This window comes from Alligator mississippiensis, chromosome 2 (genome assembly GCF_030867095.1).
Source record: "Alligator mississippiensis isolate rAllMis1 chromosome 2, rAllMis1, whole genome shotgun sequence".
In the NCBI taxonomy this organism is placed as follows: Eukaryota; Metazoa; Chordata; order Crocodylia; family Alligatoridae; genus Alligator; species Alligator mississippiensis.
In genome coordinates, this window is record NC_081825.1 from 14,337,126 (window position 1) to 14,364,077 (window position 26,952).

The following is a 26,952-nucleotide window of genomic DNA, read 5'->3' on the forward strand; positions in this document are numbered from 1 at the left end:
CCCAGCCGGAGTAACGCTCCCTTTGCTGCTGTGGCAGCTGCTGCTGCTGCTGTTGGAGTCTCTTGGCTCCCCTCCCTTCTGTCCCAGAGGCACCCAGGGAACTTGTGCGGTGCTATACAGGGCATTGAACTGGTAAAACAAAGTGGTTGTGTGCTGTGCAGCACACAGGAGCGACCTGGGTGGCACATGCCCACCTGTAGTGTGGTGGGAGCACGTGTGCGCAGCATGTAGCTCCCACCGCTTGCAGCTGGGGGGCTGTGCAGCCGTGTGTGGGAGCATAATCGGCCTGACAGAGACATGTTAAGTATCCTAAAGAAAAAAAGTAAACAGCCATGTCAAAGCAAAGTTAACCAACTATGCATGCTTTTCATTTGTGCTGGCCTCCCTTTACCAGAGGAAATGCATGGGTTTTTAAGTGAGGGGGACCTTTTGGCTTTGGGAACCCTTTCTGGTAGTAACTCTACAGCCTCCTCTTGGCTTTCCTAGCCTGAAATTTTTTGGGTGGCTTCTTCAGGTTTTAACTCCTGTTGTGGTTACTGAAACCAAACGTTGTGAGCTTCTAAAAAGCGTAATAGCTCCAGGATTGCAAACATGTTTCCTTTCTGCAGAGAAAAGAAATGATTTCTATCACTGTGGATCTCTTAGCTATAATTCAGATCCCTTTCACTTCCTACCCACTCACCCTCAAAAACATAATAGCCCTAACATTCGAGCTCTTAGCCATTGTTCCACAAGCTAGTTTCAAAGGTGTACTGGGTATAGCACAAATCCTTTGGAGATGCTATTACGGATGCCAGCAGATCCAGTCTCTTTGGTCTTAACAAGCATTCTTTCATGCCAGAAGAGCATACAGTAGAAAACTGTATCTGGTAGCCTGCAGAATGATTTTTAGCTGCATTGCATGTTTTAACAGCCATATTTATTTATTTTTTAATTGTTTTGTGCTCTTAAGAGCTAAGAAATGCAAAGTTAAATGCCTCTGCCATCCTCAGAAAACAGGATAACACTTTTGGCATGAGAAGTCAATACAGTCTACTACCCTACAATTTCCCTAACTTGTTTATGCTCTGGTTTGACCTGCTTTGGTCAGCCTTGGGTACAATTCTATAATACAACGCTTAAAATTCATTCTTCCTTTAAGAAGTGAATTGCAGCAGGGGCTTACCAACCTGTATGTTTTATGTTATTCAGAAATAATTCAGAAGTATTTGCCAAGTGAAATCTCTCTCTTATAGATGTTCTAGAAACCAGATTGTTCAAACCTTGAGCAATATTTGCAGTGAAAGTGGCTGGACACTGACACAACATAAATTTCATCTAGTTTTTTAAAAAAATCGTGTTAATTTCCATTGGCCTCAACTGTAATGAGCTTATTGAGTTCAGGTTGGTGGATCAATGGGCAGTGTTCAGTGAAATATGTAGCCATGCGCCCAACAAAAGGGAATCTAGATTAAAAGTGAGGGGAAAAAAGAACATAATGGAAGAAAGGGGAATGGGAGAGAGGGAATCAAAGAATAACCTGGGTGAGCAGAGGCTTCTTCGTGTTCAGGGGCAACAACAACTGAGAGATGAGATTTCCATATTAATATCCTTTAAGACCAGTTCTTTTCCTTTAAAGTTCTCTGTTGAAGCGGAGTCTAACTTTAGAAAAATTTGGGGAAGGGACGAGCCAGATCAAATAGTCATTTTCTCCTCTCGGCCATTGCAGTGTCCCCAAACCAAGTGACTCTTCTGAAGAGAGTAAACCGAATCAACAGGGTTGAGCACCTGGGCCCTTCATACCATGAATGGAGACAGTTGCCTCCAAAGAGTGGTCTACATTGCCTGATTGCTGATTCCTGCAGGAAGCCTGTGGGTGCAAGGGTGTGTTTGAACTACTCCTCAGAGCTCAGCTTTCTGACTTTGGGCTGCATACTAGCACCTCTGTCCTCTCGGGATTCAGAATAGTGAGGGGCTCCTAAATACAGTGACAGCACCATTAGCTGCACTGAAAAGCACAGTGCTTTGTGTTCCCTCCTGAACATGAGGGCAGATGTTGCCCACCTTTTGTATCAGCTAGAACATTTGCCTGGTAAGTGATAGACCTGGGTTGCAGGCCCTCCCTGGCTTAAGGAAACTCAGTCCCCTGTCTCTCAATTCCTAGGAGTGTTCCCTAATCATTAGGTTATGGATTAGACTAGGAGAGTGAGGGGTTTCAGGGTGTCCATCTTTCCTGTCGAAGCTTGGATGCTAGACCCAAAAAGCAAGAAAACAATAGAGGGCCTGACCCAGTAGTCCAGTGGGGCTTCTGGGGCAGGGGGGCAGTTCTTGTCTGCTGCCAGAATTATTTCTGTTTTTTATGCAAATTGACTGGCATTGAGTATACAAGCAGACCTGGCAGCAGGGACTGATTTTCCCCTCCTAGGGGAGCATCTCAACTAAAGAGTGACCATATGATGCGCTGTGCTTTGTTCTGAGCTCTGTGTTGCCTGGATTGATCATGAATCAGGCATGATCTGCAGAGGCCTAACAGACCAGGGCATTAGGCATATGCAGGCCTCCAGCACCCAGCTGCATCACAGCAAAGCTTAAGTGGGAGTTAAAAATGTTGGTCCTTGCTTATGGGCACATGTGCAAGCCTAACCCAAAATGCCTGCAAAGTTTTTCAGGCCAAAGCAGGGGCACCTAACTGGGTTTTTTGGCTGCTATGTGGGTTTAATGGGAATTGATTTCTGTGAGTTAGACAGAATTTAAGCACCTCAGTCCCATTTGGGATCTTACAAGAGAGTTGTAGCTGTACTCCCTCTGTGGCCAGCTTTGCCAAAACATGCCCATTTCACATTAAGTCAAGCACAATATCTTTTCACTGCTCTGTGTCGAGGTGGTCCAAAAGCCTGTTCACTTTAGCCACAGCCCACAACATAGTGGGCACATCTACATGAGACACTACAGGTGCCGTAGGTAGACTAATTCTACTGCACATTAGCACAGCCAGCAAAAAACACGCTAATGCGCAGTAGAATTAGTCTACTGTGCACTAGTGTCAAAAAAACATGCATCAGCTAGTGCACAGCAGTGCCGATTACGGCACATTAAGTTTGTACCTGTAATTTCAGTGCACTTTTACTTGTGCTTCGGGGATGTGGTGGGAGGCAGCACTTTAATTAGAGCGGCTCTGAGAGTCACTCTGATTAAAACACTGCTGCATCTCGTGTATCAGCATCCCCGTTCAACAAGCTTTAGTTCAAGGTCCCCTGCCACCATTTTTAAGTGCAGGGACACTGATATACAAGATGCAGGAGACTGCTGGAGTTCAGTAATTGCCACATTCCCAGCAGACTCAATTAATTCTAGCCTCTGCGCTCATGTATAGGTGCCCACGAGTACTAAACTTAATGTGCCATAATTACAGCACATTACTTTGACATAACTTGTATAGTCAGAACCAAACTGTCTCATGACCTGGTATGGCCAGCTTCAGGTTCACCAGTCCCTCTTGAGTCCCTGTGTTGTGGCATTAGACCAGGTGACAGGCCCTGGTTCTGCTAATGCTTATATTTAATTTGTGCACATTGAAGTCAATGAGACTATGCCTAGGTCAAGGTGAGCACATATGGAATGAGGGTTCACAAGTAACTTTGTTCACCAAGCTACACAGGCAATTACTAAAATAAGGCATGAGCAGATGAACAATTTATCATTTCCAAGCGAGGGTCGAGTTTTACCATGCATTGCCTGCTCTGTGGCAACTGCCTGTGTGCATGCTTTTACCCTGTTGTAAGCAGAAACTAAGGTGTAGCTTAACCCACCTTCACTGAAGGTATTGCAGTTTAACTTCCGCTTACCAGGGTAAGAGTGTGCACCTAGGTAGTTAATGCATAGTAAAGCTCTATTATCTTTTATCCCATGTCAGATTGTACATCTGTGTGTCATGGACTTGTTGTTTATCTTGGAAATACAAGTGATTTTTCAGATGCACTCAGCATCAGCCAAACTTAAATGGACGGCCATGGTAAAATTCAGTTGGCTTGAACAGAAACAGGAAATCTAGGGCTAAGATTTTGCAGAAGTGTCTCTTCAATTATCTGGTACCTTAAAAAGCAAAGCCAGTTTACTGAATTCTGAAGTGTGGCAGTCAGTTTTATTCTTGTCCAAGCAAGAAGATAGACTTTTTAATGTTCAGTTATTATAAAATAACTTGGGGATTTTTTTTCTGGCCTATTTTCACATTCAAATGCACTTTTACTAGTTAAAATAATTTTGTGAAAACTGCAGTGCATTAACAGGATGACATCTTTCCACGGGGAGCTTTATCTTCTGAACAGCCACCTCTGGAAGCCCCTGTCTAGTTCTACTCTGTCTTCATTCCTAGCAACACATTTCTCTTTCACAGCGCAGTTTTCACTGTTTTTCAAACCAGCCTTAAGGGTCAGCCTTTAAAAATAAAAGTCTGTTTAACAATAAATAGATCTTGTACCTCTCATGGGAGTAGAGTGCTGTGGGATCCAATGCATGCCTCTTAATATTCCATTTCTAAATGTTGTTACCAAGTCCACCTCTGGTATTTGGGGGCAAAACTTGGCTATATCCTTGTGTATTCTGGGTACCTTCAAGCTGAAGCCCCATTGCACACACTTCCCTAAGGGCCATACTTTGCCCACAATTTTCCTTTGCTGCGTTCTTTCAGCTTTATGGTATCTGTCAAAATGTCCTTGAGGAGCAGAGAAGACAAAACATTAGAAATAGTGAAGCTGAGCACACTTTTTCACGTGCACCTTAATCAAAAAGTTGCTGACTAAAATAGGATGTCTTCCAAATAACCTGTCTTCTAATGTTTTCAGAATAGGCTGCCCTACCTGCTTTAATTCTGTGCTGCTTAGAGAGTGAAAGACCAAAAGGAAGTAAAAATTGATTGCATGCAGAGAGGATTTCTCTGGGAGCTCTAAATGCACCCTTCAAATGTTATCTTTCAATAGCCATCCCTAATTTTTGTTAAGAGAGAGTTAAGAGAAATGTCCTAGCACTTGTAGCATGTAGCAAAAATAGGTTGGGACACTGAGAAGCACTTTTGAGGGTCTGCATCTGTCAATGTGTTGCTGTATCAGAAAACTACCCAAAAAATACTATCAAGTATACTTCTGCAGTGGGAGCCAGGAATCGGGATTTGAATCCTTAGCTCACCACTAACTCACTCTCTGATTGTAGACAATTCAGTGACAATTGAGTTCCAACTATGACTCCAGATATTTTGGAAGTCTGACTTAAACTTCCTCAGCCCTGGTTTCTGGGAGTGCTGAGCGCTAGCAGCTCCTTTTATCTTCTGCAGTATCTAAATGTGAATGCTCAAAATGGATCTACTAATGAAAAGGTGGGTCTTATCATCTTATTATCTGAAACCCTACCAGTATAATACAGGTAGTAAAGCTAACCCACCTTGGTAAGGCTCAGTCAGAGCTTTGGATGGAAACGCCATTCCAAAGTATATGTGTGCATAAGGCTGGATGTTGCATTTTTACTTCAATTTGGGTATTGAATGATAACATTTGGTGTCAGTACGATTCCCATGACATCTAATTACTGCTCACTGTTTAATTACTTCGTGATTTTTTTTTTTTACTAATAACCTTTAAAAGCTTTTACAATTATATTTAAATACAAAAGACTACAGTTAAGTGCCTTACTCCTGTCTTTAAATTGGTCACAATCCAGCAGAACCACATCAAAGCAATTTTGCAGTGTTCATTTTATCTGGGCTGCAGTTAACAAAAAAGGGGTATTTTGCAACTCATTGAAACTTGTGTAAAGATCCTCTTGATCCGGGTGGTTTAAGAGCATAACTACTCTGTGTTCACTTGCATACCACACACATCTTTTCCACCAGATCACCCCTCCAAAATTGGGGTGTATGTCTTAAGCAGGGAAGCTGTTTTTTTTCTTCACTGGAATAGAAGCACAGAGCCACTGCTCTAATGGCTGTCAAATGGTTTTCTCTTGTCTCTGGCCCAGCAGGCAGAGGGGATCGAGTCCAGTGTTAATCTTCTTGCAGGTGCTAATGAATGTAGCTATATGTACAGAAACTTATATAAAGTACTACTTAAAATAAAGAAGAAACAATCTTGCTACTGCCCTTGTAAGGCTCTGCGACCTAGCCTTCTTGCCTTCTTGCAAAACCAGGACATTCCTTTCGTCTCATCCAGTTTTCCTGCGATGCCACACTTCTGGACACTCTATTTCCAGAATAACTTATTTTATGTCACATAGTTAGCCGTGACTCTGGGGGGGGAAAAAAATCTTTTTTTTTTCTATATTCTCCCCTCCAAAAAGAAGTTGCGTGTGTCTTATTTGGGGGCATGTGGTATGCTAAAAATGTGGTATAAATAAAGCAAGGAAGTAAATGAAATAAATGTATTAACTTCAGGCAATCAAAACAAAATGTGATGGGAAGGGGCAAAAACACTTATTCCAGAGATACAGGAAGGCACTTCAGAAAAAGTAGAAACAAATTTTAATCACAGCAGTGCGTTTAATTATGACCTTATAAGAATAGCTGATGCTACTTGGGCCCAGCAATGGTTTTGGTATTATACTGAAGAAAAGAAGCTTTTATTAGGTCCCTGTTTTGAAAAATTAGACCCTATTAATGTAGGACCTACAAAGAAGCTTTGTTTGCTCTGCCATTAGCCAAGACGGACTACTAATGGCTTTATTATGCATGATGGTACTAGTGGGCATATGCAGAAGTGAGCCAGATGAGCGTGTCTGTTCAAGTTGTGTAAGATTGCTCCTCTCTGTTGTTGTGCGTTCCTAACATGGTGAGTAATAATACTGTGTTTAGCTGTGGTGAAAGATCATCCAGTTTTGCCAAACTAAGAATTGATTGACTCAAGTGAGGATTAACTGGTGGTTGCATACAGTAGAAATAAACCTTCTATAAAGATAAACATCAGAAGATGAGTGATGAATTTAAAAAGCACTCATCCCAGATGTCATTTAATAAAGAATAAGGGCATGGTCAACACTGGCGTATATACCAAGTGCATTTATTCTGGGGCTGAAAATATGACAAGTCTTTCATGCAGTTTCATGTATTTTTCTGAAGCACCTGGCAGTTCATCAGGGCTGGCAATGTTCAGTCAGCTTTACAAGGATTTTTATAAGGTTAGAACAGAAGCTCTTGGGAGACTATTTCTGTAGTAGTATCTTCAGAAAGCTTCGAAAGGTTTTTCAGTAGTGAACTAATGCATCTTCAGCAGTGCTGCATTTGTCCAACCGATGAAGACATTGAACTCCAATGAGGCTGCCTTTTCAAAGCATGAGCTTTAGATCAGGGCCAGGTTACGGGTCGTGGTCCCATTGTCAGACAAAGTTGGCAGTCAGGTCAGAACGTGAGGTTGTGTGCACGATGGAAGGGGAAAAAACCTTATCTTGAAGGACGTAACATGGGCCTTGTCTGTGTTTACCTGCCTCTGCCAGCGGACGTTGTAGCAGCAGACAGCAATCGCCACCAAGCCGCTGGAGCACGAGGACTTGTGGTAGTTGCGTGCAGCTCCACGCAGCAGCGGGGCTGTCGGAGCATGCGGTGTGCCCAGCTGCTGAGGACCGCAACAGAAAGCACAGGAATATTTACATGCATCTTCTGCCAGCCAGCAGCAGAGGCCTTTTTCTGCTTGGCATTGGTGGTGGAACTGCCATAGAAAGGAGGGTGCTGCCAAAGCAGAGGAGCCCAAGCTGTAGATGCACTTGCCAATGTTGTAATGTACACTAGGCTGTAGACGAATTTTGTCCCAGGATTTGTTTTAGCAGGTCTAGAGCAGGGGTGTTAAACCCTGTGAAAGCCCCCTAAGCCACGTGGGGCTCATTGCAGGGCAAGCAATAGTTACAGGGGTTAATGCAGCTATCACTCCCCCCACAACAGATATTCCCAACAAGGCTCTGTACTCTATATTTTGACAGCAGCCCTGCCTGCAAATTCATAGCTCTTCCGGGAGCCCTGCAGGCCACGTGACACAGCTCCATGGGCCAAATGTTTGAGACCCCAGGTCCAGCGGGATTTTCATTCAGAATTAGTTTTTAGAGAAGGAAACACTTATACAGTTTTTACATTCCCAACTTTACCCTTTCTCTGCAAACTCCATTCTTCAAGTAAATTTACTCAATATTCCCCTGCAGCTACATCATTAATAGTAATCCTGAAGTGTGCGTTGAGTAAAAACAAAACGCACGTTGCACATTCTCCCCTGCATGTGTCTTTTTGCCAGTTGTCATTCAGAAGATTGTAACTTCTAATTATACGCAAGTCAGCAACTTTGCTTGCAACCAGGGCTGGCCCTACTTGGTCCACAAGGTCAAAAAGTTCCAGTATCCACTCCCATTGGGCTGAAGCTTTGCATGATGGGATTTGTAGTCTGTAGTTAATATGAATAAATCTGAGACTTGGTTATAACATTTTATACAAATAAGCAGCTAGTCTTGGTCTCCTGTCAAGTTGCTAATAGGGCCACTGTCTGAACATCTGGCATATTTTATTGCAAGTCACATACCCAGAAGTTTAAAGTTCATTTCCAATTTTTAACACACTGTTTCTTAAAATGCAAAATCTCAAATGACTCATCAGGCTGACCACAGTCAGGTCAGATTGAACTTGTTCAGTGGGGCCTTTTTCCTGAGTAAGCACTGCAGGGGTCGGTCCAGTGAGTGCTGCTTGATAATGTTTCGAAGACTCTCCTCCAAGTCATTGGTTCAGATGCCAAGATTCGGGGCCTAGGGAGATCACTGAATACATCTGTAGTAGCCTTGTATGTCTCTGGGATCATCCTAGCATTAGTTTTGTATGTCAGCTCTCTAGAGCATTTCCTTGTGATTAGAATTTACCTGTTCTCATCTATTGCTATGACAGTGCCAGTGTAAGTCTCTATAGGAGTGAAAGCAGTCTTCATATTCTTTGGAGATTACAGCCAAATAAGTTAGCCTGAGCTTTGGGTGAAAAGGAGTACGTTTGAATCCAGAATGATATTGAGGTTCCTAGTAAACTTGATTAATGCTCAAACACAAGTGCTCAAACACAAGTTTATCTTGGTCAGTACCACTCCTGAATACAATACACAGCTGAACAATGTCTACTGGCAATGCGTTACAGTTGGTAAATGCTCAAAGTGCCAATGAGGGTGGCAGAAAGATAGCAAATCTGCTGAATGGACACTGTCTGCATCTCTACTAAAAGCCCTGTGATACGTTGACTCTAAGTCATTACTGCACATGCAAGGCATGAAGCCAAAGGCCTTAATCAGTCAAGCAGTGCTAACCTGTTTTGGGAGATCCTAAAGTGAGGACATTGTTCTGTTTCAGGGATTCTTCAACCCCTTTGAAGTGTGGAAATGTCGCCATATTTTACTAGACTGCAGGAACACAAATGCTCCCATTCGCTGTCACCTGCATTCACCCCCAGTCATTGTAGATATCCCTGTGGCAACTGCATATATGGGAAAAGTAACACCAGGAAAATATTTCATGGATTTTTAGCTGCTTTTAATGTGATTTAGCAACAGGAACCTGGGAAGGGCTGGCGATGAACAGCTAGACAGGTCTCTGTTTACTGCACGGTGGTCACAGTTGGCTGTTCTGTTCCTTCCACCCTCCAGAGGTTCGGTTTCTCCACTGGCTCCATTTTATAAAGTGCTTTATTAATGGGTATGCCATGTGGACTGTGTATTTAAACAAGAAAAGTTAGTAAAAGGTGATTTTTTTTTTTTTTTTAATAACTCCATTGTAAGAACTGGCTGCATACCATGCTTCTCAATTGCTAGAATTGTTCTCCCAATTCTCTGTAGTGAGTCTGTTTTGTCCCACCTGGTCCACACACTGAACTAATTTCTTTATCCTTCTAGCCTCATATAATTCTGAAAAGAAGATTCACAGAAGTTTAGGGCCCGAAGGGACCTCGTAAGATCATCGGGTCCAACCCCCCTGCTCTGGGCAGGAAAGACGGCTGGGGTCAAATCACCCCAGCAAGGTGTGCGTCCAGTCTCGTTTCGAGATCTTGAGCTTTTGAGCTTTTACAAGCCAAGAATGGAGTGCTTGAATGATCATGGCTGTGCAGACACTGTTAGTAACTGGTTAATCTTGATCTCTCGCTTTAAATATCAAATCTACAAATCACGCACACAGTCAACAGGTGCAGCATGGTGTTGCTACACATCTACTCCTGTCTTCTGGCTCTCTTGCACCGTGTTCTCCATTTCCTTGTCACACCCAGAGCCTCTTCAGACTGGAGTGGAGACTGTGTGCCAGCGCCCTGCACAAGGTGGTTCTAGTCCTGATCTGGGCCTCAGCATTACAATAATTGCATCAGTCTTCATGATGTCATGTACACCGATGTCGCCAGAGCTGCTTCTCAGGCAGCAAAGAGCTTTGGTGGCATGTCTTTTTTGTGGCCTCATAGTGCTGTCGTTCTAACCTAGCCCTCTAGACCCTGTAGCTTTTAGCAACAGTAGTGTCTGATCTTACCAACTGGAATGCATTGCCAATAGACATTTGTTCAGCTGTGTATTGTATTCAGGAGTGGTACCGACCAAGATAGACTTGTGTTCAATCTGTTCTGAGGCAGCTTTAAGAAAAAGAAGTGCCGAGAAACTGGTTCTGTATTGGCTAAATATAGCCCCTAAAATCGCGGGGGAGAATTGCCGCTTCTTTCCTTAGACTGTTGTGTAGTATTTATGAGATCAGAAAACTGATGGAATAATCCCTGGCCAAAAATGGTTCCTTACTTCCCAGCGGTATTGAGGATAAATTAATTAATGCCTATGAGCATCCTCAAATCTGCAACAACGGGGGCCCTAACAGCGTACAAGATGAAACCCTGGTGTCATTAAAGTTGATGGCACAATGGCCAATTATTTCAGTAAAGGAAAGATTTCACCCAGGTGGGTAGATAATGTCTTCTTCATACATGAGGGTGTGATGGCAGTATTCCAGTCAGTGTCTTTCATGGCTAAAGATGCCCCTTTTCTGAGCATCTTGATAGACTTTACAGGGCACTGAGCCTCACAGCCTGTCTGAGATGGGTGAGCCCTATGATCCTCATTATATAGATGGAAGTAGGTAAAGTCACTTGTCCGAGGTTACACAATGAAACAGTAACAGAGGCACAGATTAGGTCCGCTGCCCAGTGTCTTGGCCACTGTTGATCCTCCTGATCATGGATTACATGTGAGATGTCTATGTCTATGCAATGTCTATGATATGATATGATGGTATATGATATGGATGTCTACATGAGATGTCTTCACACCAAGACCTTCAATGTGGATGCCTAGGCAAAAGCATGGAGGACTGGAAGCTGCTTCAAACCTACCATTCCCTCTTGAGACCATTGAGACAATTCCAAAGGGCAGACTGAGTCCAGATGTTCGCTGCCTCCATAGTTGTAGCTTCTGCCAGAGAGCAACAGATAAGAACCGCTGCCGACTGCCTAACACAGGGGTGGGCAATTATTTCGGGCAGAGGGCCGCTTACTGAGTTTTAGCAAGCCATTGAGGGCCACGTGACAGGCAGCTAGGGACAGATAAATATTAATTTGCTAAATTTGGGGGAGGGGTGGGCCCTGCGGGTTGGATAGAATAGCCTGGCAGGCCGCATCCAGGCCACAGGCCGCATTTTACCCACCCCTGGCCTAACGTGAGCAAGGGCGTGTTTCTGTCAGGGGGATGTCCCTTGCCCTTTCTCCAACCAAGGAGTACCCACAAGGCAGTGGGGGCTAGGGTTTTGAGACCCCCTATACTCACCTTACTCTAGAGTTTGCAACATTGTTCAAACATGCCAAGGACATGGGGGCCTGAGGACCCTGGTCCACCTCGCAAAGAGGGCTGTCACCTGGAATTCATAAAACTTTCCACATGTCCATCATCTTAGCCCCCTCCTCTCCCAGCAAAAATAAAAGTTGGTGCCAATGATTGGTATTTTATAGGAGCTACCCTGCCACGAGTAGCTCCACCAAGTTGCCAGCAGGCCCTGCAGTCATACGAAAGTCATGCTCAATGTAGTGCCTAGGCAAATAGCCAGTGCTTCAGAGGCATTTGGGAGAAACCATGTAGTGGGCAGTTGGGGACTGACATCCATTGGCAAAGCCTCTTTATAACCTCACTGCATTGCTGGTTTACTTGCTCCATGAAGCAAAAAGGTTTGTATCCCTTCCGACATTTTTTCATCCTATCTGATGAACTGAGTTGTTCTCATTATGCAAGTAAATGCCTAGTTCAGTGTTTTAGTCTCAAGGAACCCCTCAGAAATTGCTACTTTTTAGCTTTACAGCAATAGTTAATAGAGCAATTTTTCTGTTGCAGAAAAAATTCAGACCACAACGGATGAGAATGATTTTGACGCTGTGGACTGCTATTTGAAATCCCTGGGTTTATCTTGTGAAGCATATGTAGTGGCTGTTTGCACACCTATCAGTGGCAATATTTTATGGCACCCTTAAAAGGGTCTCGTGTCACCTGGTTGAGAATCCCTGGCCGAGTCATCAAGGATCTACCGTGTAGGGATGAGCAATTATTTGTTTTGTGAGAGGAAAGTCATTTTGAATTCATGCTTTATATTGAGTTTTTTGTTCATAGAGCAGTGGTCAGCATCCTGTAAGGAGCTGGGGGCCAGAATAATACAACTTGGTCCAAATCAGGTTAGCACTTACAACCTGGCCACCACCACTTTTTGTTCCTGACATGCATGCAACCCACTGCAGAATTGCTCCACCGCCACAATGCCTCCAATATCCAAGCTTTGTAGGTTGGATTAAATTGCTTGGTGGGCAGATCTAGCCTGAATGCTGTAGATTTCTGAATTTTGTCTTAGACAAAATGGCACCTGCAGCCTTGTCACTCGTTTCAGTAACAGTTTCCACCTAACTGTGCGCTCTGACGTATTTGATTCAGTGGTAACGTGCACTTTAATTGTCAGGAGAGTTATTGTCAAGGATGAATGAAGCCCTCGGGTTCAGGGTCGAGTCGGTGCAAGTATTCTCATGCCGTACTACCACTGTCAATAACATTTGGGATTGCTGAAAGGAAGCGGGGTGCAGACTGGTTCTTGACCTCTGCTGCAAATTCAAAGGAAGTGGCACAGAGTACTGGGGTTTTGCAGTGTGCACGTCTGAACACTGAGAAGTGGGCTTGATATTGAACAAGTCGTGCTGTAGAGCTTCGGTGATCTGTTGGCGGTTTCGGCTTTGTCAGGCATCGCATGAGTTTGAAGCCTGAATTCGGTTCTGTAATGTTTGTTCTCTGTTCACATAACATCAACTAGTAGGGCACATTACTTGGCAAATGTTTTACTAAAATCTTAGCTACGCAGAGGTAAAAAATATTTGTATTCCACGTGCCTATGACTGATGTTTTCAGATCAGCATCCTAAAATAAGTCTCAAGGAAATGACTCGACATTGCAGAAGTGCTGGGCTTCTGCAGATATGTCCAACTTCAGTAAGAGGCACATGTGCTCAGCAGCTTTGCAGACAAGGCCACTTGGGCCTTTTCTGGTTGATAAAAAAGAGGAAGATTTGGATTGGGCCTGCTAATGCAAACTGGCTATGCCTGAGTTAAATTGTAATTGTAATGCCAATACAAGTAATGCCTTTAGCACAGGGGCGGGCAATTATCTCAAGCACTGAGTTTTGGCAAGCCATCAAGGGCCGCATGACAGGCAGCCAGGGGCAGATAAATATTAAATTTCTTAATTTTGTGGGGGCCCCGGGGGCTGGATAGAATGGCCTGGAGGGCTGCATCTGGCCCCCGGACCGCATTTTGCCCACCCCTGCTTTAGCAGGACACGTAAGCCTGCCAAAGGTGTGAGTCTGCCTCCACACTTGCACTCGAACTAGTAGTTGGGTGCAAGTTAGCTCATGTTGCAGTGTGACCGTTCTTTAACCTCTTTCCCAGTCTTGGCAAAGCCGTACCTAAGTGCCAAACATAACATAATCACATTGAAAAAGTTGGCCGTAATCCTACAAAATGCTCATTCTTTTCAGCATTGCTGCAAAGCATACATGACAGTTTACCAATGAAAGTTCAAAACCAACTTGCCCAGCTGTCACATGCATCATCAAAAAGAAATCGGTTGCAACTTTACTTGCTGTTTTACATTTTTACGGTTTGCAAAGGAAAAATAACCAGTGCAGTTTCTTTCAGGATCACAATGCAAGATGCCAATAAATGGGTATTTTGTCAAATGTAAGGTATTGAGGGTTGTGTAGAATCATTTGAGTTATGTGCGCACATGCACACACATACATACACGCACATACTTTTATTCTAAATTAACTCTTGTCCATCAGAGGAACAAAAACCTCTGTTAAAAAGCAGACAAATATCATTTTGTAAATTCTGGTGCTGTTTCTCACAAGACTCAGGATATTTAATGCCTCTGAAAGCCTCAGCTCCTGGAGTCACTCTATTAGATGAAAATTTCAGCTTGCTTATTTATTTTTTAATGAAGGTTTCCCACCTTTCAAACTGTGGGGAAAAAACCTGGCGATTACAAGCTCTTAAGACTCGAGAACAGGGGTAGGCAACCGCTGGCACTGGTGCCAGAACATGGCACGCAAAGGCTATTTTGCTTGGCACATGCACTTCAGGGCGGGTGGCAGGGAAGGGGCCAGGGCTGCACTGCCACAACAGGGATTGGGCCTCTCGTGGCTTCCTCACTTGGCGTGCCATCTTACAAGTCGAGGTTGCAGGTGCTTTTGGCACTTTGCCCAAAAACGTCAGCTCCTGCTCTAGAAACAAGGCAAGTAATACAAATCCCACATCTGCCATTTTTTTAAAATCATGTAATTTGGGGGGAATCTACCATACAATTTTTGAATACTTGATGGTGGCGTTACCCCAAATATCGGGTTGTGTAAAGAGCAGAGTAGAAAACGCTACGGAGAATTCCCCGGGACATCGCTGTGTCAGCATGACTTCCATGGGCAATGGGGGCTAAATGGTGGTGGTTTACCCCTTAATGAAGGGGGGGCAGGCACCACAGTTTACCTTCCATTTGCATGGTGTAAGAGCATGCATGTGGGAAGTTGCCACGGAGCAGTTGGGACCTGATAAAGCCCATCTTTTTTTTTTTTTCCTATGGTAAGTTGATTATGGTCCATACCCCAAGAAAAAATACAGCTAAAACAGAGGGGCACACATGTCTGGAGACTGTAGGATAGCCATGGAAGGATCTATGGAGAAAGACCATAAAGACCACTAAGAGAGAACGGATATCATAGGCAATACAACTGAGAGAACGGTGTACACAGGGTCTAAAAGTCCTATTTATGCTTTTGCATGATACAAGAAACGAGGGAAAAGAAATATTACAACTGCTACAAGGATTTTTTTCATGCAATGCTTGACCAACCAGCAGAAGTCATTACTACAAGACATCGCTGAACACAGTGGCCTTACTGATTCAGAAAAGGATTAGAAAAGCTATAAGAAAGCAAACACAAAAGTTGCAATGCCAGTTCAAATCAGTGGCTCACTGCTGCTTACAGTGGCTAGTATTTGGTGTTTTAGAAGGAGTTGCAATAAAAAATTAACCCACAGCAGGCAATAATAGACTAATCTGCCCCTACTGAAATTTTCTGCTTAATTCCCATTAGCTTCAACTTGTTTTTGTTACTAAGCATGTAAACCAGTGATCCTACACCACAGTGCCTCTACTTGCAGGAAGTGCGAGGAGATAACCAGTTAAGACTTATCACTCAATCTCCAGGTGTGAAGAGATGAACAGATAAGGCTTATCAGACTCTCCCTGTCTTGCAGCTCCTCCACACTCACTTCCTGGCCCTCTGCAAGGACATAGGCACCGTAATTTAGCTTCTAAATGGGCTGCCACTCGTGTCACAAAGTTTTGAGGGGTGCCTCGAGTCTCAAAAGATTAAAAACCACTGAAGTAAATCTTCAGGCTTTGAAGTATAATGGAGCAAGTAATAGAATAAGAAAGAAGTTTCCTATTACAGATGATTTCTTAATAGGTCATTAGCAAGTTTCTTGTGAAGGGTCAGGTTTTGGCTGCTATTAGATATGGGTTATCAGAATACACAAACTGCTCATCTGGCTTAGTAGGGCAAGTCGTGTGTGCCCGTCCCTTTGAGCCTTTGAGTTTGATGATGAGCAGAAGCTGACAAATCCTATTGTGTGCGTCTGCACAACAAAAGGAAGGTGTCACTGGAGTTCACACCGGCAAATCCACACCAGCTTTAAAATACTTAATGCAAGTAACCACAGCAACAGTCACGTTGACACAAGCTTCATCTCATGATGGTAACCAGGGTATTCGCCCAATGTCCCTGGTGGGAAGGACTAGTTTGGATGCTGGAACAGGCTGAAGCCAGCGTCCGTGTACCTTCACTATTATTTGTACCCAGGCTAGCATGTCTAAACCTATCGCAGCTATGAGTCTAAAAGATGTTGATGGTTTCACATCTTTGTTTGCCACGTGCATAGAGCTAATTGAGAAAGCAGCATCAGTTAGCTGTAGGGTTTTTCGTTGTAGTCATGTTGGTCTGGCAGGCAAAGTTAGTTGTCTGTACTTCAGCTGCTGACGGAGGGAAAGGCATTAGACCAGCATTCATTTCTCATTTTTAGTTCCCAAATAAGAATGATTGCAGCTAGGCCAGCCCCAGCAACGCCTTTGGTTTAAAGTATTCTGCTCATTTCCTGATAAAAAGCATGCATATGGAAGAATGCCGCTTATGGGAATTGCCCCTGGCCATCGCCAGAGGGGAAGCATTGTTCTGTGGCTCCCCATCGTGCATTTAATGTAAAATTAAAGTTGGTAGGCACTAAGGAAGAGAGGAAGTAGGTGGTAGATGCTGGCTGCACCAAGAAGGAAGTGCATGCAGGAACATGATGTACAGGCATTTTTCTCCAAAAAATCCTCACCATAATGACGCTTAGGGCAAAGAAGCACAGCAGTTGCACACTTACATTTCACTTCGATCATAAAGGGACAGTCTCAGGTACAAGTGTTTGACAAAACCATGGAAGTTATAAAGGGGAAATGGCCAGTAGTTCAAACTCCAGTGTTGTAAGTTTGGTAGTCTTGTGCACATAAACAACGTCTTGCAGATGTCTTAAGCTATGATTAACTTCCTTTTATAATGCTCTTTAATTTTGTGCAGCACTTACATAGCAGATCTCTAGCTAACGTAATAACGTAATGGAGACACTGAGTTTGGTAAATGCATTCAGACTTCTGCAAGAAAACGGAATTGCTTCAAACTCTGGGTGGATATTGGGAAGTTCAGCAAGAGTGCTAAGGTTATATATATATTTCTGCTTTTATATCCAAATTAGGTCAGTGGGAGCCGCTGAGCACTTGGCACTTGAAAAATCAGGCAATTTAGATGCCCAGTTATGGATTTTAGAACATAAGACAAACTTTTTTTGGACATTCTAGCGACATTAGGCTGTGTGCGCTATTCCTGCCTATTGGTATAAAAGAAGGAAGTCTTTCTTGCCTGGTTGGTTTGCTTTAAAATGATAGAAAAAGTGGGAATCCAGAATACAAGATGGTTGCAGAATTCTACTTTATACAGAATTGTTTTCCCCTTTGAATTGTTGTCACATAAAATAAGATCAATATTATCCATTGTAAGCCAGCATCTGCAGTATTCAGGCAGTGTGCAGCTTGAGCAGTAGGTCTGTGATTTTTTTCAAAGCAGCAAAAGGTATCCAGATACTTTTTTTTGTATTAAGATCAGTGAAAATGACTGTACCAGCACTCGAAATCGGTTCCAGAATGTCACTTCATCCATTTGAGAGCTATCAGTAGACTTCTTTTTGGATAGGTCACTTAAGAAACCTACTGTTTCCTGTAAAGCTCAAATAGCAAATCAATGGTTGTTTCTTCTACTACAATGATAAAACATGTATTTTCACAGTCTTTTTCATTGTTTCAGATGAGTCCTTTGAAGTTATCAGATTCATATTCTCTGCTGCTAAGCACTAGAATATGTTTTTGCCCTAGAACTCAGGATTAAAACTCAGGTGTGTTGGAGAAGTTTTTTCTAGTACATTTTATAGTTTTTTCCTCTGCTAGGAAAGTTTGCTCAAAGTGCATCTAAAGTCATGAAAGTCTATTTACAATTATTCTCCCCGGTAGTATAGGAAAGATCATTTTGAAAAGGGAAATTAGGACAAAGAAATATTACAAACGTTTTCTAGTTAGAAATTTTGCAAATTGCAATAGGAAAACCATTGCACATGGTAATATTCTCTCCCCTATTCAGTGACACTGCAGTTCATTTTGTTTTATAAGAGGTTGTTGCTTCTTTTATATTTTCCTGGTGTGAATACCTCCAGTTCAGTGTTCTTGTTAATTTATTCAGGCCAGTGGAACGTTTTCACCACTTCTCTTCTGCGAAGAAGCCCGAACATTCATCATTTTCAGAAACTTAAAATGGACTATAGGCTAAAGTCCCAACCTGAGTTATTAACTCTTGACTACTTTTCCCATTCTGCATTGAATTTATTTTGTGGCTTGGAAAAAGTTGCTTATTCTTTCTGCATCTCTCATATCCCATCAAAATTAACAAAAATGGTAAAGTACTGAAAATCTTGGTGGGGATCACGCTGTAGATCTAAAAAGCATCTGCAGGATTATGCCTCAGGCCCCTGTAACTCATAAAAAGCGGATAAAATATTTTTTATTAGGAAATGACATTTGAGCCAATGACTGTTGACAGCCCTCATCTTAAACACGACAGCTGTCGCACAGTTAGAGCAGGAACCTGGCACAGCAGACTGTCGGAGCCAAATTTTTAAAGGACCCCACTACTGAACTGCCACACAATTGACATGTACAAGTCGGAGTTGTACATGTGCATGGATACAATCAAAACTGCATTTGCAAACCCTCAGGTGTACAATTATATAAAGGTTGGGGTAGAAGCTTCCCTTTTGGGTCTTAAATGAAAAGAACGTACCAAGCGGTTTTGCAATGCTGCATTTCAGTATTCCACCTTCTTGAAGTCCCAGCTAGTCTCCCCTTTCAGCAGCATGACAAGTGTTGGGTTATTTGATGTGTATGCTGCTCAGGGCTGGATTAACCCTTTAGTGGGCCCTAGGCAAACAAACTCGTGGGCCCCAGGCCAGTTCAAGACCCTGCTCCCCACCCAAGCGCTGCCACCCATAGGGAGTGGAAAGGAGGCAGACCGGGTCATTCCCCACCACCGCAGAGGGAAGGACCGAGTCCTCACCCCAGCAGCTCAGGGCCCTAGGCATGTGCCTAGTTTGCCTATGCATTAATTTGGCCTTGATTCTGCTGCCAGTAAAGTTGTACTCATTTAATAGAAGGATTTCTTGCAAAGGTGTGGTTTTGCTTGTGTGCAGTTAGGATGGGACGTGCTCTCTGCAGAGGTAGCATAGGAGCTTGCATTCAGAGTCCTATGAGCGCTCAGCCAAGGGTTTGCAAAATTCATTGGGTGGATCATCACTTCATCATCATCAGTGTCTCATCAAGCAGACTCTTTCCCTTACCATTTGCAATCGTAACCAACAACCCTCTCCCCAAATGGTCCTTTCTAACCCCTGGAGTACTGTATTTCCTTCCCAGCTGACTCACTCCTTTCTGTTGCTGAGTTCCTTTTATCAAGCTTTCCCACACTGACCTTGCATCTGATCTCAACCCTGTACAGACCTATCCATGACATCCACACTGCTGAAGCCCCTGTCCACACCTCTTTTCAGCTATTTTTTATTTGTCCTACTATCTGAACTAGAACGTAAGCACCTCAAAATGAAAATTTCTCTCTTTGTATTTAGAGGTCCACTTATGTTTATAGCTTTCTATGAATAATGCTGTGAAGGTGTGTTAGAGCAGCAGTTTTGTGAGTGAGAAGGCTTAAATGGCTTCACAGAAGTCCTTTGAAAATAGCTGGGAGCCTTGTGATTTCTTGGTTTATACAGTATGAAATGAACCTTTGTTGTTCATCACTTACTGGCTGTAGATCTTCAACAGTGGCTGCTTTTTTCATGAATAAAGAAATGGGATTTCTTCCTGCTCTCATTTGTGACTGCTTCTCTTTCTGATCTCTGATTCTAGATGGCACATTGGATGAGGCAACAAGAAAAGACCTTTTTACAGACACCTTCTGTAAAGTGTGTGGAGCTGTGCTGCAATTTGAGTCCCAAAGGATTTCACACTATGTGGTAGGTCACAGCGGATATACATATAAGAGGATACTGATGACATTGCTATATTCAGTGCTGATTATACAGATTATGGCCACCTATTTTTTGTATAATGACATAACTCAGAGTTACCCTTGTTGATAAATGTTGGTTTTATTTGCATGCAGTGACTGTTACAGTTCTATATCTTGAGTTAACAGCATTTATACAATGCTATGCAAGTAGCCTAATTCAATCTTATATGATAAAGCAAACTGCAAATCCTATTGAAAGTATTTCTCAGAACTAATAAATACGTTGAGCAAATGCCACATATGTCAAACAGTATACTTTGTTTGTAAACCAGGTCCTGTATATATAGAGAGATTTTTCAGGCACTAGCATTTCCCCCAATTTCAGTCAAAACACTATGATCTCTTCACTCTCATCCTGGCCAAGTTAAATAGTTTTTAAAAGAACTGCCAAAGCAAGTGCCATTTTTTGGCTTTTAGTAGTAACAGAAAGCTTGGTCCTGCAAGGTTGAGCTTTTCTTTAACTCCTTCAGCTAGAGCTGACATCAGACATTTGGCATCCCACAAAAATCAAGCTTAAGTTTCTCTTTGCTGGATCTGACCTTAGATATAGCTGCAGATAGCTGTAATGGCTCCCCGACTCCACAGTCCTAGGGAGACATCATTGGGGAAACTGACCTCTCGATTCTCCTGGTCCATGCGTTGGACAGACTAGGTTGCTCTTTTGAAGCCATTTGGACAGTGTCAGCTCAAAGGAAGCAAATTTCTTTTGAATTTGTAGGTGACTAATATGTCATGGAGCTACGTGTACTACTGCAATGCAGGGACGTGGGCATAAAAGTGGTGAGGAGATATCACCCCAAATTTAAAATCTGTAGAAACAGCTGATCTCCACACTGTGAGGCAGGATGCACCAAACTGGGAGGCAGAGGAGCTGGGTTCTAGTCTTGGTTCTACAGTGGACTTGCTCTGCAACCTGAGGTGTGTATGTAGCCTGCCTTCATCTGTGAGAGGACAGAAAGGATATTTGTTTCCTTGATATCCTGGGGACTGGTGACTGTAACAACTGCTTTGAGATCCATGAATGAATTGTCGGATAGAAGTATCAAGTATTAGCATTATTTTTTAGTAAATATTATTACACTGTTATGTGTTCATTTGTGGTTCACTCTCTGTGTGACTACAATCAGAAAGTGCAAAAGCAACTTTGCTCAAGCCCATTCTAATTTCTGGATGAGAAAGCACATGGGTCCTCACTAATGAAGTAGGAATAATTCCAGTCTCATTCCAGGGCAAAAAGCATGCTCAGAAAGTTCGACTTTATTTCCAAGTCCACGGTAAGCAAGATGAGGGGCAAAAGGCTGGAAAACAGAAGAAGACAGATTATATCAACTTTCAGGTGATGTCTGTTCGGAGCACTATCGAGAATGTTAAACTGCTCATTGTTCGCCTGGTAACTGAACCTGCCTTTGGTTTCAGATGGATGAAAGTGGAGTAGTGGATAAAAACAAATACTGCAGTCTCTGCAACATGATTTTTACTTCCCCAGTTGTTGCTCAGTCTCATTACGTGGGAAAAATCCATGCCAAAAAGCTAAGGCAATTATCAGGAGACCAAGCTCAGATGCTAGCGCAGAGCATCCAGCCAGAAACTGGTGAGAACCAAATAATCTTTATGTCCGCTTTGATACATGTGTATTCCTGGTTCTTCCCTGAAACAGTTAAAATGAAGTATCCTCCCATCACTACTTCTCAGTGCTTTTGCAGTCTGAAGTGTGGCAAACACCTTGCTGAAAATATTGTTTCAGCACAAGTTTGGAGCTAAAGATCCATAAGTCCCTGTTTTTACATTGATGGGCCCTTGGCAGGTGTCTCTGTATTTCCATTTCTCTACTTGTGAAATGGGAGTAAGATGTACTGTAGGGTTGTGTGAGGATTGATTGCAGGCCTTAGCAGCTATTATACTAATTAAGAAAATCTATCCAGGAACGTGTTACTGAGACTGGCCCTATGTCCTAAGAGTGAGTTCTAAAGCAACCCTCTTATTGTCACACCATCCATCCAATATACCTGGAGGAGACAGGAGAAGGGAATATGCTGGTGAAATAAGGTCATAACACTCTGGAGAAAACTGCAGGATTATGTAGACTCTTTGGGTTTATCTATACCAACTTCACTTGCTGCTTCTCCATGTGTACCAAATCCCAATAATGAGCAGTGCATAGAGCAGCCATGAACGCATGCCCATAAGCATGCCAGAGACAGGAAGCTAATGTGCAGTTCAAGGGCACTCCAGGCAACTCTTGCCATATCTGGGGGAGCTGGCATGCACAGAGTGGTAGCGAGTAGGCAGGACATACTTTGTGGCAGTGCTCCTGAGAGCTGCATGGAGAGTGTGCACACATGGTTATTAACAGCCGGGCCAGAAGGCTGCTTTCCTCCAGCTAGAATAGCTCAATGCTTCTGTGTGCATTATTCCAAAGAATTGTGCCAGACTTTCCTTTCTTGTGTTATCAGCAAGTTCACCCACTGGTGCTTCCGCATTGCCAGCACCCCAGCAGCCCTCAGCAGAGAAGTCCTCACAAGACATAGAGACTGAAGAGTCTGCATCATCCTCCAGTATGACTTTAGATTTAAATGATCCAGACAAGTTTTGCAAGCTCTGTTCAGCTCCCTTCAATAACCCACTGGTGGCCCATCAGCACTATGTTGGTAAGAAGCACAAAAGGAATGAATTGAGGAAGAAAATGATGAAGGACCTGGGGGATGAAGCTGTTCCTGCAGAATCCAGTGCAAATGGTAAGTGAGTAGTGGAGAATTATTCCAGGGTCTTCAGTGAAGTGACTGGCACTTAAAAACCTCCAGTGACAGAGCTTCCACAATGCTTCTAGGTCATCTGTCCCAATATTTAACCACCCTCATAGTTTTCAAGTTCTTCGTATTACCTAAACCAAGTTTCTCTTGGTGCTGTGTGAGACCATTATTTCTTATCTTTTACCCTCTGGACACAGACTATAGTTTATATCAGTAGTTCTCAACCTTTTCTGTACCAGGACCCATTTGTAAACGTAAGTGGCCAGTCCCAACCCAGTGCCCTTCGCTTCCAACCTGCTGCCCTGCACCCCCAGGCCCCAGCCCCCTGGTTTGTGGGGTAGGGCATGAGTGTGTGGGGAGAGGGGGTGTGGAAGTCTGCCAGCCTCCAAGGGAAAAGCCAGTTTCCCACGTTTTTCTCCTTTAAAGGAGAATCCCTTTTTAAAGTTTGATCCATTTTTAAAGTTTGTTCAAGACCTTTTCATATATTCAGGCTATCCACTTTTGGGTCACAACCCACGGATTGAGAAACGCTGGTCTATATCCTCTTTATACCAGCCCTTTTTTGTATTTGATGGCTATTATACCTGTGGCACTCAACTTTCTGACCCTGCAGGCCAGATGGATGGCCTGAGGTAGGTCTGGAGGCTGGATCCCATGTGGTGTTGGCCCACAGGCTCAATGTACTTCAGGCCAATCCAGCTGTTCTGACCCTGCCCCAGACTCAATTAACTGAGTCTGTTCCAACGTGCTAATTAGCACGTGTCGGAGCAAAGGTCTGTCATGTGTACCCATTGTACTCAGATTCAGGACCAGTTTATACTGTGGATATTTGCACATTACCTACACTGTGTATTTAATAAAGCTATTAAATAAAACTCTAGAAATATTTTAGGAGGGGAGATCATAATCAGTGTCAATTAACATAAATAACATTCTCATTACTGTTTGAATAGTGCCTGTGTTGCTCTGTATGCTTCATGGTTTACCTTCACAGCACCCATCTCTGTTTAAAGGGGAAAAAAAGTGTAGTTATGGGTGATGATCTCTATATGAGGTCCGTTGTGTAGGGGAGTGAACGAGATGTCTCTTGTGTGGTGGTGATGCTTACAACCTCTTTAATATCCAACTCTCTGTTCTTTCAGCAGTCGGGGTTGGTAACTACATATGTCCTATATGTAACATCACCCTTACCTCTATAGAAATGTACCAGTCCCACATGCAAGGAAATAAACATCAGATTAAGTAAGTATTTTGTTAATGTACCTCTCTGTTTGCAGCACTTTACTGCATGTGGGAGTTTATGTTAGAGAATGACAATAGAAGGGAAAAGTGCAGACTTGTATGGTCCCTTTTTGTTGGTTGTTATATCAAGTGACTATATCCTACTGGTGAAAGAGATGCTCTCAATGTAAAAAACATACTTCTGGCCAAAAATGTTCACCTCCTTTTGGGTGGTAACACTCCCTTGCAGAAGTCCTATACATGGACAGCCCATTCTATGCCAATGTAACTTCACTGACCACCCCTGGGCCAAGCACATGTAAAACTGGAGTAATGCATTTGTGAACCTCTCCCTGAGAATTGGTTTTCTTTGCCTAGTTAACTCATTTGACCCAGATGCATCATGTGGCACGCCACATTCTTAAATCTCTCTGGTTTCGAATTTTACCCGGCATTCTACAGTAGCTCAAATCAAAACCGATCAGTTTTAATAACTGAGACTTTATATCCAATTTTTGCAGAGAAACCATGGTTGTCAATCTCATAAAGAATTCAAAGAAAACATATGACTCCTTTCAAGATGAATTAGCTGATTACATCAAAGTGCAGAAAGCAAGAGGCCTGGAACCAAAAACATATTTCAGAAAACCAGAGGAAGATGAGTTTAAGACCAGTGAATTTGAAGAAAATAATGACCATGACGACACTGTACCTTTGGATGCTAAGTTTGAACGAGACGAGTATTGCAGCCCTTTTTCAGAAACGTGGACGTCATCATATGCTGTTGAAAACAGACTGCCGTGCTGGTCGCCAGCTTATCAGACTAGGCTAAGACTAGAAAACACACTTACATGTCACTACAGTAAGGATCGTTATTTGGAAATGACATCATCTCAGGTGACCGCCTACAGAGGTAACAGCTATGGCCCAGAATCAAAAGAATCGGGTGACTGCTATGACCACATCTCTTCTGATACAAGCACCAGCTCTCATAAGAAAGAACAAAAGGTTCAGAGGAAACAAGACGAGGAGGAACACCACTTTGGAAAAGAAGTGAAACATGAGAAAGAGCCCGCAAAGCAGAAGAGGAAGGAAAACAATGAAGACCCTGATTCTGGAAAGGAAAGTGAGAAGCAAAAGCGAAGGAAGGTTGATACAGACTCAGCAATTGAAAAGAAGTCAAAGCACAGTAAAGATAAAAGACTTAAAGAAATAGTCACTGAAAAGGAGAGCAGAAAACACAAAAAGGATAAAAAGAAGCCCCAAATTGATGGCAAAACGGATGAGGAGATACTTTGGGATGAGTCTATCCTGGGATACTGAGAGATGTTTTGATTAACAATAAGAAGTCATCTCACTTTGTAGTCTCTTAACCATGGTGTACTATATTATGATTCATTTTTTTAAAGAAAAATAACCAAACTTTTTGGTTCCAGTCTTTGAAGTGAACGAGAGCCTATCTTCTGAAACTATCAGGTAGTAGATAGGAATCTGTTTTTACTAATCTCACACACACAGCAGTTATGCAACAGTCTGTATGAACTTCAAATCTAGGTCAGCAGTTTACAGCATTCATTTTGGAGTTCCATCACCATGTATTGTTTCTTCCAAATAATATTCGAATACTAGAAGTATTTTACTAGAAATAAAGACACAGAGTATGGAGGGCTTCTTTCATTCTTCCAGCATACCAAAGCTTGTAAAATTAAAAATAAGTACACAATATTCCCAACCATTTCTGTATGTGTTTCACTAAAGGATTTTAAAGAAGACTGTAAGCCTATTTAGGCTTTGGGTTCCAATTCTTATTTACTATTGTTGTTTTTTCACCCAGCTCTGAGGGTGGAAAGTGAAAAGGTCTTTATTAAACATGCAGCTGATTGTCAGAATATGTTGTCCAGTATGCTTTTCTTATTGCTGTAATCCAGATTTTTAGTTTAGGAAATACTGAAATAATACCAGATGCAAAATTAATTTAAATTGTTAATTGAAACTATATACTATTTATTATTTCACCAGTTCAAACTAATTTGCTTAAAAAACTCCACCCAGAAGTCTTGGATTGGAAGTTAATATAAAAAAATAATGTTTGAAAAAATTTTAAACCAGCTTTGCGTTTTTTTAAATATGGTTTTAACAGCTCTTCATTTATGATGTGGAATTAGACCTGGGCAGTATAACGCTAATGGAACAGCGGGCATCCTGCAGGTAGGTGAGATGAGCTATGGTCTTGGTCTGTGCTGCTCTTGGGTCAGAGGTACGGTGGGACAAGGAAACTGGAAGTACCTTGAGCCCTCAGATTTGATTCTTCTGTATTGGGATGAGACATGTGCACAATGGAGGTAGAAGGGAGCTTGCACCGTGTCTGCTTACAGTATATGGGGTTAAATGGCGGATTTTGGTCTCCTGTAATCTTATTCTGGCACCTGATGCAGCATTAAATTGACTGCATTAAATTAAATGCCATTCTACTCTGAAAATAACCACGTGAAAATGCCAGCGTGGAACTTCATTTGCTCGTAGTGATTTTAAAACACATTGTGTTCAGGTTCAAATAAAAAAGTTTTCTTACCCCTGCACTGGAAATCTGAAAATCATAGTGGTTCTCTCCACTATGCCCTTGTTAGACCCTGGGCCTCTAGTGAGCTTGCCCAGGCGTAACCAGTTATGCAACTGTGTTGATGATGCATAGGAAATAGTATTGGTTGTATCCATGTTCATAGCTGAATTCCACATCAGTGTGTCCATTCATTGGAAGATG

General features: G+C 42.7%; 1 protein-coding gene across 6 annotated transcripts in view; it reads left to right on the forward strand.

Annotated features, from left to right (window-relative positions):
* Window positions 1-26,080, forward strand: part of KRCC1 (lysine rich coiled-coil 1) — a 41,929-nt gene extending 15,849 nt beyond the window's left edge. For 3 of the 6 annotated variants that reach the window (XM_014607618.3, XM_019478338.2, XM_059721455.1), the window contains 6 exons: window positions 20,058-20,164; window positions 21,449-21,556; window positions 21,637-21,811; window positions 22,674-22,955; window positions 24,113-24,212; window positions 24,713-26,080. In XM_014607618.3, the coding sequence (XP_014463104.3) occupies window positions 20,058-20,164; window positions 21,449-21,556; window positions 21,637-21,811; window positions 22,674-22,955; window positions 24,113-24,212; window positions 24,713-25,514 (1,574 nt within the window). In that variant the 3' untranslated portion in view covers window positions 25,515-26,080. Of the gene's footprint in view, window positions 1-17,913; window positions 18,002-20,057; window positions 20,165-20,938; window positions 21,139-21,437; window positions 21,557-21,636; window positions 21,812-22,673; window positions 22,956-24,112; window positions 24,213-24,712 lie in introns of all 6 variants that reach the window. The other 3 variants (XM_019478342.2, XM_019478344.2, XM_019478327.2) reach the window with 3 other exon arrangements.
* The last annotated feature ends 872 nt before the right edge of the window (window positions 26,081-26,952 follow it).